This window comes from Schistocerca americana, chromosome 2 (genome assembly GCF_021461395.2).
Source record: "Schistocerca americana isolate TAMUIC-IGC-003095 chromosome 2, iqSchAmer2.1, whole genome shotgun sequence".
Taxonomy (NCBI): domain Eukaryota; kingdom Metazoa; phylum Arthropoda; class Insecta; order Orthoptera; family Acrididae; genus Schistocerca; species Schistocerca americana.
Genome location: NC_060120.1, coordinates 204,721,845 through 204,734,731, shown reverse-complemented (window position 1 = coordinate 204,734,731; position 12,887 = coordinate 204,721,845). Strand labels below are relative to the sequence as shown.

Genomic DNA, 12,887 nt, shown 5'->3' with positions numbered 1-12,887 from the left:
GCTATCTGGTGGTCGACAGGTTGTGTTTCCCACACCAGAATCCTGACTTACGCTGACTCTGCACAAGCCAACTTCTGAATCCGCTACTACCTTCAGGCAAAGGGAGATGCACAGCACAGCCACTACACTCCGCTCTCTCCACCTGACCTACCCACTATGCCAGTTTTGTGTCACATTCAAAGACAGTATGAAATTGTCATTCATCTGGCACCTACCCAAACACTCCATGTGAGATTGTCTATGGAACATGGCTTGCGATGACTCCTTACAGTGGTGCCAGAAGAGCACATCCACATCATCCAGTGGGTGACTGTTCATGAAGGACCTCACATCTCATCTTTATTTTATCATCAACATCAGGGCAGATTCCAGCGTCATCCCAACCAACCATGTCTCCCCGTACACACTCCCAGTGAAACTGTCATTTTGTCCTCCCAGTTTTTTCTACTCTATCCAACTGCTCTTCATTGAATTCTAATTTGGCTTCCCTACTTAAGTTCACAGTCAAGTGCTTCAAGATCAACATCCTACATGATCACAACAATGAGCTCAACATTGCACTGCATTGGAGAACCTATCAAGTGCTCATCACACTCTCTGCAACCTCAGCAGTACACTTCCAATGCACAACTCCATCACACCTACAGAAGCCAACACAACCTCTGCAGAACCTCAGCATGATGGTTAGTGACAGTCCTTGTCTCATTGTCTCGTCTGACTGCCCTGCAGTTCCATGCAATAACAGCTGTGTTTCTACCACGCATGTCTCTGATGCGCATTAAGGGTGATCGCAAACCATACTTGTCACCAGATTACCAAAATAGGGGCCCTCCCATGCTTCACAAAGCTTGCCACCTCAAGCTGCATAAGTTATACCATGGAAAGGTGATTGTCCATGAACTGCTATCCTTTGTGATTGTATGACCCTCAGACACTGGTTGTCACCTATCCATCTCACACTCAAGGACAGTTCATTCGATTTGTGTGGGGACTATTGCCAGCTTAACACCCACCCTATTATTGACAATTACCCTATTCCACACATCCAGGACTTCACCCAACTACTTAACAGAGACCAAGTGTTCAGTGACCTCAATTGTAAGAAGACAGGGTGGAGCAGGAAATTATCCCCATTTCAAGATGGTACTGCAAAGAAATGGGGGGGGGGGGGGGGGGGGGGACAAAGATGGAAGAGTGGGAGTGGGCTCCAAGTCACAGTGGCAGTGGATGTTTATGTTGGTACAATTGTTAGTTGTGAACATAGTGTCATCAAATGAGCACATGCTTTTGCTGTTGAAACCTATTGTTCTGATAATCAGTCTATAGTTGCAGTACAGCATGTTATGCCTATTCAGTATCAAATCCTCCCTCCAAACAGTGTTCCCAACCATAAATTGATTTTGTTGCAGGTAGAGAACTTTTGTCGATGTGGCAGTGTTATGGAAAAGATAGTTGGAGCACAGAGGACCAATAGAACACCTCAAAATATTGAGTGCGTAAGCATTCATCGTCACTTGCACTGTCTAGCCATACTATATGTTGGATTCTCAATAAAGACTTTCAGTTTGATCCATATAAAATAGTGATCACTCAAGAACTGTCACAACAGGACTGGCAAAATTGAAGACAAGCCTGTGAAGAGTTGATTGAAAACATTTTTCAAGACGCGCACATTTTATTCAGTGATGGGATGCACACTTCCAAATTTCTGGATGTATTAAAAAACAGAATATGAGTTACCTGAATCCTGGGGAAATTCATGAGACACTTCTCCACAGTGATAAGGTCACAGTTTGAGGTGCAATCAGTGCTGAGGAAGTCACTGGGCTTTATTTTTTTGAGAACCACCATGCTGTTACCATCAATAGTGGATGGTATGTGAACATGATCCAGAACTTCAACAAATGTACATGAGACTCATTTAGTTTCAGCAGGATAGTATGACAGCCCACAATGCTCAAAATTTGATGAATATTTTGAGCGAAATCTTTTCCAGTCATCTGATCTCATGATATGGCGACATTCCATGTCCTGTACACTGACCTGATTTAAGTCTGTGTGTCTTCTTTCTTTGAGGTTATCTCAAAGCTGAAGTTTATAAATACCAACCAAGGACCCTTGGAGCCTTAAAGGATGCTATATGCCTTGAAATAGCCTGTATTCTACAAAAAATACTCCTTAGAGTGATGCATAACTTTAGAAACTCATCCCCTTGCTAAAGACCAGGGGTGACAGTTCCAGTCACTCCAAGTTGTGAACATTATGCAACACAGACAGTGGGTGACATGTGGTTGTATGGAATCTGAGTAACGGATTCATTTAACAATGGAATTGGACCATTAAAGCCACCCTAATGAATAATCATCAAAAGCTTTACCTTGGGTTCCACTCAATGTTTGCATGGTCCACACAAAAATGATATGTATGCTTCACTGGTTGAAATCCTGTACAGTGAGCCACTTTTCTTACTAGCTGAGTTCACTGAAGACACTACTCTCCCTTCACAGGAGGATCTACCCATGTCAGCCAAGTGGGTTCATTCACATATTGTGAACATCCACACCCCTATGCTGCCCACACACACATTTTCATGAGGCTTCATTCATAACAACGTAGTCCTTTGTGAGTACATCATGTCACAACATGAACGAAAACAAATGAATAGGCATAAACACTGTAGCAGTGATGAATGAAAAACAGTTAAGAAAGTCAATTATAAATAGTGCAGCACAGGAAATAACGCAAAATGCCAAAAACTACAGATGTGAAACGAAGCCTGACCACATCAACCATGATAGCAAGAGGAGAAGGTGCAGACTATGTAAAGAAACATCGTAAGTAGCTTACAGACTAACTTCATAAAGAAAAGGCTGTTTTTAACCTAAAAGAATCAAAAAATAAATGTACAAATGTATGTATCCAATTTACAGAATGCCACAGAAGATGCTTATAAATAAAATCGAAACGTGTCTGGTGTAATTCTTTTTAATTACATTGCAGTCAGCTCAAGACAGATAACCTATAATAACAGGTGGACTAATTATTCTTAACTCTGAAATATGTTTTTTAGTAAACTGCAACAAGTGTTGTTTAGTTTTTGGGGTTTAGCTAGTTACTACAAAGTGTAAACACAGTGCACACAATTGTCATAATCAGATATTATTATTATTATTATTATTATTCTTTCTGACATAATTTAGAACTCCTGGGGACACTATATAAAATATGTATGAATAGCAAATCAAAACTTCCTCATGAAGAGTTAATTCACTGTAGTCAAAGACATTAGGCAAGGTACAAAGTCACTGATTTTATCAAGAAATTTGTTGTGATTATCTTATGTAATGGCATTGTAAAGAAAAAAATACTCTTAAACATTTTCAAAGGTACTTTGACATACTCATTTCTATGTTTTCAGCTCTATAGGAGAAAAATTGCTATAAAGAAAGGAAAAGAAAAACAAATGTTGAACTTACCTTGGATATGTGTCTCTATAAACAAGGGTTGGAACGAACATGAAATACACAAAATGATTGAAGTCTGGAAGTAGCACATCTGTGGCTTCAGTATGAGGCTTGAACATTTTAACTTTTGGCACTTTACTTCTTAAAAATGCATAGCTCTTCATAATCATTCGCACCTGCAATACAAAATGTAAGATTAACAAATATTAAATAAATGCAAAATAATGTATAATGAAAAATTCTAGATTGAACATAAGTATTACTAAGAGAAAGCCATACTATGTAAAGAACGTATGACTAGTGTACAAGCACATGAAAAGATCCACCACACAACTGAACAGATGGAAAGAGCAAGTTTGATTTGTGTGTGTATAGAAGTCAGTTAATGTGGATGTTGTGATGATTAGTTTAATTTATATAGTTGAATAATACCATGGTTGGTGCCAATGACTATTGCTGCAATTTCACATGCTTCAAACTGTGTAATCCAGTTATCACATGGCCTGAGACTGGCTGTGTCCATTGTGATGTTATGAACAGAGATTCAACCACTGAATTATATGATACATCCAATTACAAAACATAACAATACACTAATTTTATTACATGGTTGCATATTAATAGTCACATCTTGAGTTTCAACTTACACGAATTATTATTTAATACCATTTGAGACAATATAGAAAATGCCTCAATAAAATTTTTGTTGAAGCCTTATAAAACGACAACTGCTTATGAAGTAAACATGCATTAATTACTGGTCTTAAATACAGCATGGGATAGTGTATTTTGCATAGAAAAATTAGGATAGATGAATGGAATTCCCATTATTGTAGGCAGGCAAATTATTAATTTAATTCTTTTGAAAATCTGTATGTTTTCATACTGTCATAAATACCCATTATGTAATATCCAACACACTAAGCCTCCATATTTTATGAAACTAATTATGAAGAACACATTTATGATTTATGTAGAGCAAATATCACACTTAAATGGTTTTTTACAGTTTTTTCTCTACTGTAAATTATACAAATTATTGATTGTAACAATACTGTGAGCACCAAGCGTCATCTAAATCTTATTTAAAAAATGGCAGCTGTGGCTGTATGGCAGTAGAAGTTGGCAGTAGTTAATGTTACAGAATGGACAGCAGCAGTTATAAACATTATGAAATGGAGTTCAAGGCAGTGTGTGAATTAGTTCAAGTCCTGTTAAAGTATAGTTCAGAAAGTGAGTTGAATAAATGAACAAACTGTCTGTTACTTTGTTTTGGACTTTTTATTTCAAGAAGTTACCCTCTGCCATTACAAATTAGGTACCATAAATTTCCTAAATTACTGTTACTGAATGTAATTTTATGAAGTGTACGTATATGGGCAACAATGTATTTCAATAACCAATTCTATTAGCTAAGTGTGGACCTCAAATGTATAAATTCCTGTTCTAAGAATTGTATGATTTTCAATACACCTCAGTCAGTACCTGAGGCACATCAAACTAAAATTGTAATTTTTTATTTAATTCATTTTCATGACAAGAGGAATGTTATATTATCCAAGTGGGTGGTTTGTTCATGACCATACCCAAATAAAATGGGTGCTGAAGTAAATTTGGTAGATGATATGGAATTTTTTGTGTGTGCCCTGTCCCAGATGAGGTAAGCAAAGCCAGTAATAGGCCTGGAGAAGGAGTTGCTACGTGCAGATCATCCAACTGTATCTTTCATAGAGAGAAGACCTCTAGGGCAAGTAAAGGGGACCAGAAGAGTATGCACAGGATAGGAAGAGGATTTTGTAGAAGTTAGTTAGGTAGGCGGGTACCACTGTGCTAAGAATTGGGGAAAATGTTCTTCATTTGAGGGCAGGGCAAGGAGCTATCAAACCCATGGTGGATAACATGGCTCAGTTGTTACAGGCTTGGGTAGTGCCAAGTAATGAAAGGAAATTCCTTTGTTGCTTTTGGCCTGCATGAAATTTCTGTTGTGTATTAGTTCTGTACATCACACTTCATGTAAAGTATACTTTCATTTTAAGCATTAACGAGTATGTATAGTGGTGTGCAAGTGACAGAATCCAAGATTATGAGTGGGAATTCAGCAGTGCAATAGTTGAAATTGATGTTTGGCAATCCAGATTTAGTTTTCCTGTGATTTCTTAAAATGCTTAAGTTAAATGCAAGAATGGCTCCTCTGAAAGGGCATTACTGTCCCCCCCCCCAAAATCCTTACTTAATCTGAGCTTGCGCACTGTCTTTAATTATCTCATCATGCCATTAAACCTTAATCTTTCTCCTTTCTAAATGATTACCAGTGTCTGGTAGGTGTTGCATAACCTACTTTGCACAGTAATTTGCACCTACTGTTTTGCAGACCTAATACCTTATTGTACTTGTTTCCTGTTCACAGCAAGAGAGATTCAAAAATGGTTCAGATGGGTCTGAGCACTATGGGACTTAATATCTGAGGTCATCAGTCCCCTGGAACTTAGAACTACTTAAATCTAACCAACCTAACATCACACACATCCATGCCCGAGGCAGGATTTGAACCTGCAACCGTAGCGGTCGTGCAGTTCCAGACTGAAGCGCCTAGAACCACTTGGCCACAGCAGCCGGCAAAAGAGATTCTTTCAAGTGCAAAAATTCATCTGCATCCAGTTTTTTTGGCTAACTTGTGAGTAAAGTCATTCCCCTGCCATTTGTTTTCCATCTGGTCCCAAAACAATTACACAGAGTTTCAGTTAGTGTGATTTTTAATGTCTATTTCTGAAATATGTAGCCTGTTGTTACTGGTTTGAAACTGAATAGAGGGCCTACTCTCAGGTTGAGAATGAAACTGTGCTACAAACATTTTATGACACTTTCTAACTTTTAGATTACTTGTACAGCTTGCTTCGAGATCTTAACCAACATGCTGCTGTCACTGCCAAACAGCAATTAAAAAATGATCTTTAAAAGTCTTTGGAAGATCACAATCAGATAAGTACTATGTACTAAGCCTTGAATTGTGCTTTATCTGTAATTCTTTCACTATAAGCTTACTTTTTCTTAAATCCCTGTTGACAATATTGTTTGTGTAACATTGTGTTTCCTTTTATGAAGATAAGGTTACATGTATCTTTGGAAGTGATTGACCCTGGAGGATCTTCTCACTATGGATCTATTGGAATGAGAAATACATCTCATTTAATCTGTAATCTCATCTGAAGAAGTTCACACGAAGTATGATTTGAACGTTACTACTACTTCATTAATAATTATGTATGCACTACATACAGAAATGTCACAAATTCACAGACTGCAGTACTTACTTGCTCACAAAGAATTATCATGGCTGAGATAGGAGGTAACTGATTGTATTGTATAACACATACTGGCAGCACCAGAAAACCAATTTTGTAGGCAATTAGAACAATCAGAGCACTGTTGTCCAGAAGTTTTCTCTGATATCCTGTAAGGAAACTGATGAATAAGCACATGCATAGAATTCAACTTTCTATTATATCAGTAGCAAAGTTCCTATACATAACATTCTCCATGTAGTTTTATTTTGTAATTCACATCTAATAATGTTTATGACACCACAGAAAGAGAGATTGTGGATTGAAAAATGAGGATTAAGACTCAAACTTACACTTACAGAATGCGATAGATATAAATTTCTGGTACGTAATACCTCAAGATGTATACTAGAGGAATCAATACTGTTACTGTCGAATATCAGCTCTAGACTAATTATATTACACTTCTGGCACAGTGTCTTCATCCTGCCGGTTTGCTTACCCTTGGCCCACAGGTCTCTCTCCACCAGACTTTTTACAGATATCATTTGGCCTGTTGTGTACATGATACCATTTACAAAGACTCTGTTGATACTGCTATTGTCACAGACACCATGAGCCACACTTACAAGCAATGCATGCTTCAGGAAATCTATGTCACTGCTATCAAGAAAACACATTTTGTCTGCTTATTACTATCATGGATGTGCTCCCACCTGCTAGATATTTAAGATGGAGTGCAACCTCCAGCAACAGCATGCAATTGCTCACTCATTTCCAGGCCAGCTGCAGTTCGTAACCCATCAATCTGAACATGCTGAGACCAGCCCAGACACTCCATTCTTCACCACACCATCTCCACACTGCATCATGGTATGCCATACACTGTTCCTACAGGCACTAGGGAAGAGGCTTCCCAACAGAATTGCTATTATACCAGTGGACTTCTCTCCTGTTACTTTTAAGTGATCTTGAGCAACCTTTCAGTTGCTAGCCAAACCAACTTTTTGTGAACTTGTGCCATGAATAAATTGTTCTGAAGTTCAACCTGCAATCATTGGCAAAAGCTTCCATCACCCTCTACTGGTCTTAACTGTTACAATTATCATTTATATTCCCATGCATATGATGATTTTCATGTACATTGAAACAAGCTGGCCATGTTTCCTTTTGCTATTGTGATCAATTGAAACTATTTGGAACATAGCTACAGATGTGGTTTTGTTTTCCCCTTTGATTTGTTATATAGTTATGATCATAGAACAGTATACATGAACCCTGTATCCTTTTTCTGGTATAATTAAAATTTCTGAGGTTTTTCTCTATTAGTAAAATTCCTTTGTGTACTTTATCACTACTTTTTGTTAGTACTTTAAATATCGATAGATAGTCATTAAAGATAGAATGTTATTTCATCCTTGGAATAAAAACTGTATTATTTGATACATGTTTTATTAAATGAGTAGTAAACAGCCCTGTAATTGACAGAAGGATATTGTTTTAACTATAAATAATACTCAAACTAAGTCAGGAACAATGGCTGCAGGAAGCATGAGGCACTACCCTTCTTATGCAAGTTATGTGAGTATTGTAAAGGGAATTCATAGTGGATACAAATAAAGAGAGGAGTAAACTCACCAAACAGCTGCAGAGCTGAATTATTCTGTGAGTCTCAGGGTAAGTAGGTATGATGATCCAAAAAGTGATATTTATGACATAGGTTAAGTTATCACAAAATGTGCAAGAAATACTAACATTTTTTCAGAAAAGAGTAGAGAGAAATATTTAAATTTCAAATCTGCAATTCATTTGTGTTTGCTATAGGAGAAGCATTTTTTACTACACTGTTAAGGTTTTTTCCTCCTATCTTCACAATCAGAGGATGAGAGAGTATTAAAAATCAGTGTTGTAGTGGGAGAAATGAGTAACAAGAATTAGAATGGGTACAGAAGAAAGGAATATTAGCTAATGAAGATCACTGATTGAAAATTCAGACAGTTTTATATTTAGAATAATGTTAGCGAGCTTATAAGAAAATGCAGCAGATTTCTTGCCCACTGAATATTTTTTTTCTTTAATATTCTAAGAAACCAATATTTAAAACAGAAAATAATTTACAAGCTGGTTGGCCACAAATATTGAATTGCATTATTTGGCAGCATCTCCTAACTTATCTACTGTGTCTCATAGGCTTATTTTGTTTGTAAATGAACATGTAGTGAATGTAAATACAGTAACTTCTTGCAAGTCTAGAAATATATTATTTTTAAGAATTTCATTTTATCTTTGGTTTCATTTTAAATTTTGACAACTTACCAGAAATAGACAATGAAACACGAAATGATGCCCAGTGACAGAATGCAATGAACAGCACAAATACTGCAAGTTGCATGGAGACCCAGGTTGCCATTACAATGTGCAGCCCATCAAAATTCCAAAATATAGTTGAGAAGCCCAGCTTCAACCTGTATAAGAATTTAACATTTTTAATCATTATACCTTTCAATTTTTTGAGGAACTGATACAGTAACATAGCAATCCTAGTTATAGATTAGGTCTTCAACACCTACTTGATCAACTTTAATTTTACCTGTGCATACATACAACTGATGTTAAAGCTGCATTACCACTATGGAGTATGATTTAATGACAGTGAGTTAGATGATTAAAACATATACACTCATTCCGAGTGTGGATTAATACTTGGACTTGTCGCAGTGGCCATACGTTCTTGCTGTTATGTATCTGTTCTTATAAATAGAAGAGATTTCCTTTTTTCTATTACACTGTTCAGATTTATTTTTATCCAGTAACTGTTAAATATACATAGGTCCACATGAATGCTAGTATTTGCAATATGAACATAAATGTTGTCTGAATGTGAATACATTAAGTTATTACTAGGAATTTGGACCAAGAAAATGCTTTCTGGTTCTATACGATTCCTTAAGTTAGGAAGGTCTTGCTGACTGAGGATGTAGAGCGCTGTCAAACTTGCAAGAATTAACTTGCTTGTAGATAGTGTCTTGAGTCATCCAACATAGCATTTTAGCAGCACCACTGTTTAGAATACGGAAAGCTAGTTTTGTGCAATATTCTTAGCACATGTTACAGCCAGATACAGGCTGGATTGCAGTGAGTTACGCATACCAACAGTTGTGAAGTAGAATAGAGGCCACAGGGCCCTCAAATTCCTGAAAGAGTATACATAGCAGTTTTGCATGTCACAAATCACAGGCAGAAGGGGCCCACTGGCGTATTATGAGTATGTGACGTGAAGTGGCACATATGGCAAAACAGAAGTGCACAACCGCAAATAAATAGGTGCGGGTTTCTAAAGAGATTCATTCAAGTGTGGCAGTTCTCCTGGATGGCAGGGTGTGTCATACCACCAGATACACACAGTAGCAGATGGGGCGCCAGTGTTCCAGTCCATGGCGGGTCGCTGGTTTGCCTCTCTGAGAAAGACGCAGGGTCCATAGCCAGCCAGCTGTGGACCACTCCATGGCTCGCTACCACGGGCAGGCATCCTGGCTTCCAACACATGCCGGAGGCATCCTGAGGCTAGGGCCGCATATTCAGTTTCTGGATCACGGGTGCTTGTTGTCACCTCGATCTCAAACATGCCAGCAAGAAGCAGGTAGCTGGCCACCTGCAGCTCACACCAAGCATCACTGAGTCAGCAGGGACCCAGTCCGCTGAGTTGACTGCCAGCATTCTGATGATGACGCAACTCCGTTGGCATACAAGGCCGACACATGGTGTGTGCATGGGTTGCTGAGGAAGCCATTCTGTGCCAAGTTGTTTTGCAGACAGCATAGTGGTGTCCTCAGCATTGCGGGACCCAGTGAAGCAGACCGAGGGGAAAACGGCACTGTAGTTGGAAACAATAAATCACTTGGAAAGCTTGGATGAGTCTTAATACGGTGCCTTCTACCTCTTCCCGCTATATTTGGTCATCCTGATACATTTGGTGTCAGAATAGTGGACGTCGTCTCTCCAGTATGATGTTTGAGCCCACCACCCGCATTTCTTTCACAAGATTTGGTGGGTTTTGACCAGTTTTCTTTTGAGTATTGAATGTTTTCTTGCCTTTTTGTGTTTTTGAGTATGACTCATGGCAGGCCATTTTACATGTTTTGCATAGGCATATTATTTTTTTGTCAGAATAAGTGTTAGTGTATTTGTGGCAGTAAGATTTATTATTTTCTTTCATGGCATTTAATTACTTTTGTATTGGTTTGTGTATGATGTTACCGAGTATGATGATACTGAGGTGTAGGGAGTCGGGTTGTTCTTGTACTTTAATGTTTTGTTTCAGGACTAACTGGGAACGAAAGCAACACAATGGCAGAGTCAGGGACGCGAGGTGTGTGGAACCAGAAGTGTTACGGATATTGTTGGAAAAAGTAGCATAACTGACAGCAGACAATATGCAGTTGAGAAATGACTTAACATCTGTAGGTGAACAGGAAACTGCACCTGATCAGTTGTTGTTGCCTAGGGTGCAGGAGATTGATCCAGCTGCCACAAGTTTGATTATTCAATTTTCTGGGAAGGTATCTGAGGATGTGCGTTCATTTGTGGAGGACTTGGAGACTTCAGCAGTGATGAATGGTTTGTCTGATGAGCAGTTGTTACATTTGGCCAAGATTAGATTAACAGGTGAAGTGAAAACATATGTAAGGTGTTCTGAGGCCTTAAGGAAGGCAGGACAGTTTAAGCAGTTAAAGGAAGGGCTTTTACAAAGGTACAAAAAACAATAGTGTGCGGCACTTTAAAAAGAGTTTAAGTACAATGTCAAAGAGACAAGGGGAGATGATGAAGAACTTTGTGGACAGGATAAGTGAAATTAATGAGTATACTTACGAATTGGGTCAGAGCGACGAAGTGAATATTGTTCTGTTGCAAGAGGCCGAACAAAGGTAACTTGTATTTTTGAGAGGGTTACTGGCACATATGTCACGGAAAGTGCGTGAAGGGACTCCAAGAGATTTATATTCAGCCATTCAGCTAGGGGAAACTGTTGTCAATGCCAGAGGTGTCGTGAGGGGCGTTCAAAGTAGTGAACAAACCAATTGAACAGTGTACATTAGCATTAAGGCTTAATTCGCATGAGTGTGTGTCTAGTGGCACTGGAAAGTCACTTTGGGTAAGTGTGGAGTCAAATCTACCTGTGGGTACAGGATGTGTTATTGATCCATTGGAGGATAATGAAGTTTTGGGTCCATTGGGTTGTTTTGTGAAACGTAGTGTTGTACACGTACAGGAGGGGAACACGGATAATTTTAGAGCTGCAGACGCGAATTTGAGGAAAGGAGTTTTAGTAGCAAATTTGGATGTGCCAGATGATGAAAACTGGTGTTCGAGAGGTAGGTGAAGCGATCAACCAACAACTGCCGATAGAACTGCATTGGGTGACAAAATTAAGCATTTGAAAGGCGGAGAAAGAGAGCATATGGAAGAATTACTGTGGGAATTTAAGGATTTGTTTTTTCCACAAGGGCCATTACCAGCAACTCCATTAGTTCAACATACATAAACCATACAGAATACCGAGGTATTTGCAGCCGATTGTGGAGGATTTCATTGATCAGCAGCTTGCGGACGGTATTATAGAGCATATTAATAGTTGCTGGGATGCGGGCATTTTCATTGTGCCTAAAAAATCTATGGATGGAACTAAGAAATACAGGTTCGTTGTAACTACTGATACCTCAATAATAAGACAGTAATGGATGCATACCCCATTCCAAATATATGGGAGACTTTGGACCACTTAGGACAGTGCCAGTACTGTTCTGCGATGGATTTGACAAGTGGTTATCATCAGTTAGAGGTGGCTCCAGAGGGTCGTCCAAAAACTGCTTTCTCTACTCCTGGAGGCCATTACCAGTACATTAGAATGCCGTTCGGTTTGAAAAACGCTCCGGCAACGTTTCAAAGGTTGCTAGACAGTGTCTTGAGTGGTTTGAAACCACAGCAATGTCTGGTCTATTTGGATGACATTATAGGATTTTCAAGTAGTATGGAGCAACATAGACAGCGGTTAAGGGGAGTCTTTGTGAGGTTAAGAGCAGATCGTTTGTCGTTGAGCCTGGAGAAGTGTCATTTTGTGTTAGAAGAAGTAAAATATTTGGGA

At 38.6% G+C, this 12,887-nt stretch overlaps 1 protein-coding gene across 1 annotated transcript in view; it reads right to left on the bottom strand.

Moving 5' to 3' along the window:
• The window catches only part of LOC124595120 (sterol O-acyltransferase 2-like), a 169,855-nt gene that overhangs the window by 33,183 nt on the left and 123,785 nt on the right, over window positions 1-12,887 (bottom strand). Inside the window, exons 5-7 of the mRNA XM_047133716.1 lie at window positions 9,062-9,210; window positions 6,776-6,915; window positions 3,477-3,640 (exon numbers count right to left, since the gene is read on the bottom strand). Of these exons, the coding sequence (XP_046989672.1) occupies window positions 3,477-3,640; window positions 6,776-6,915; window positions 9,062-9,210 (453 nt within the window). The remainder of the gene's footprint in view (window positions 1-3,476; window positions 3,641-6,775; window positions 6,916-9,061; window positions 9,211-12,887) is intronic.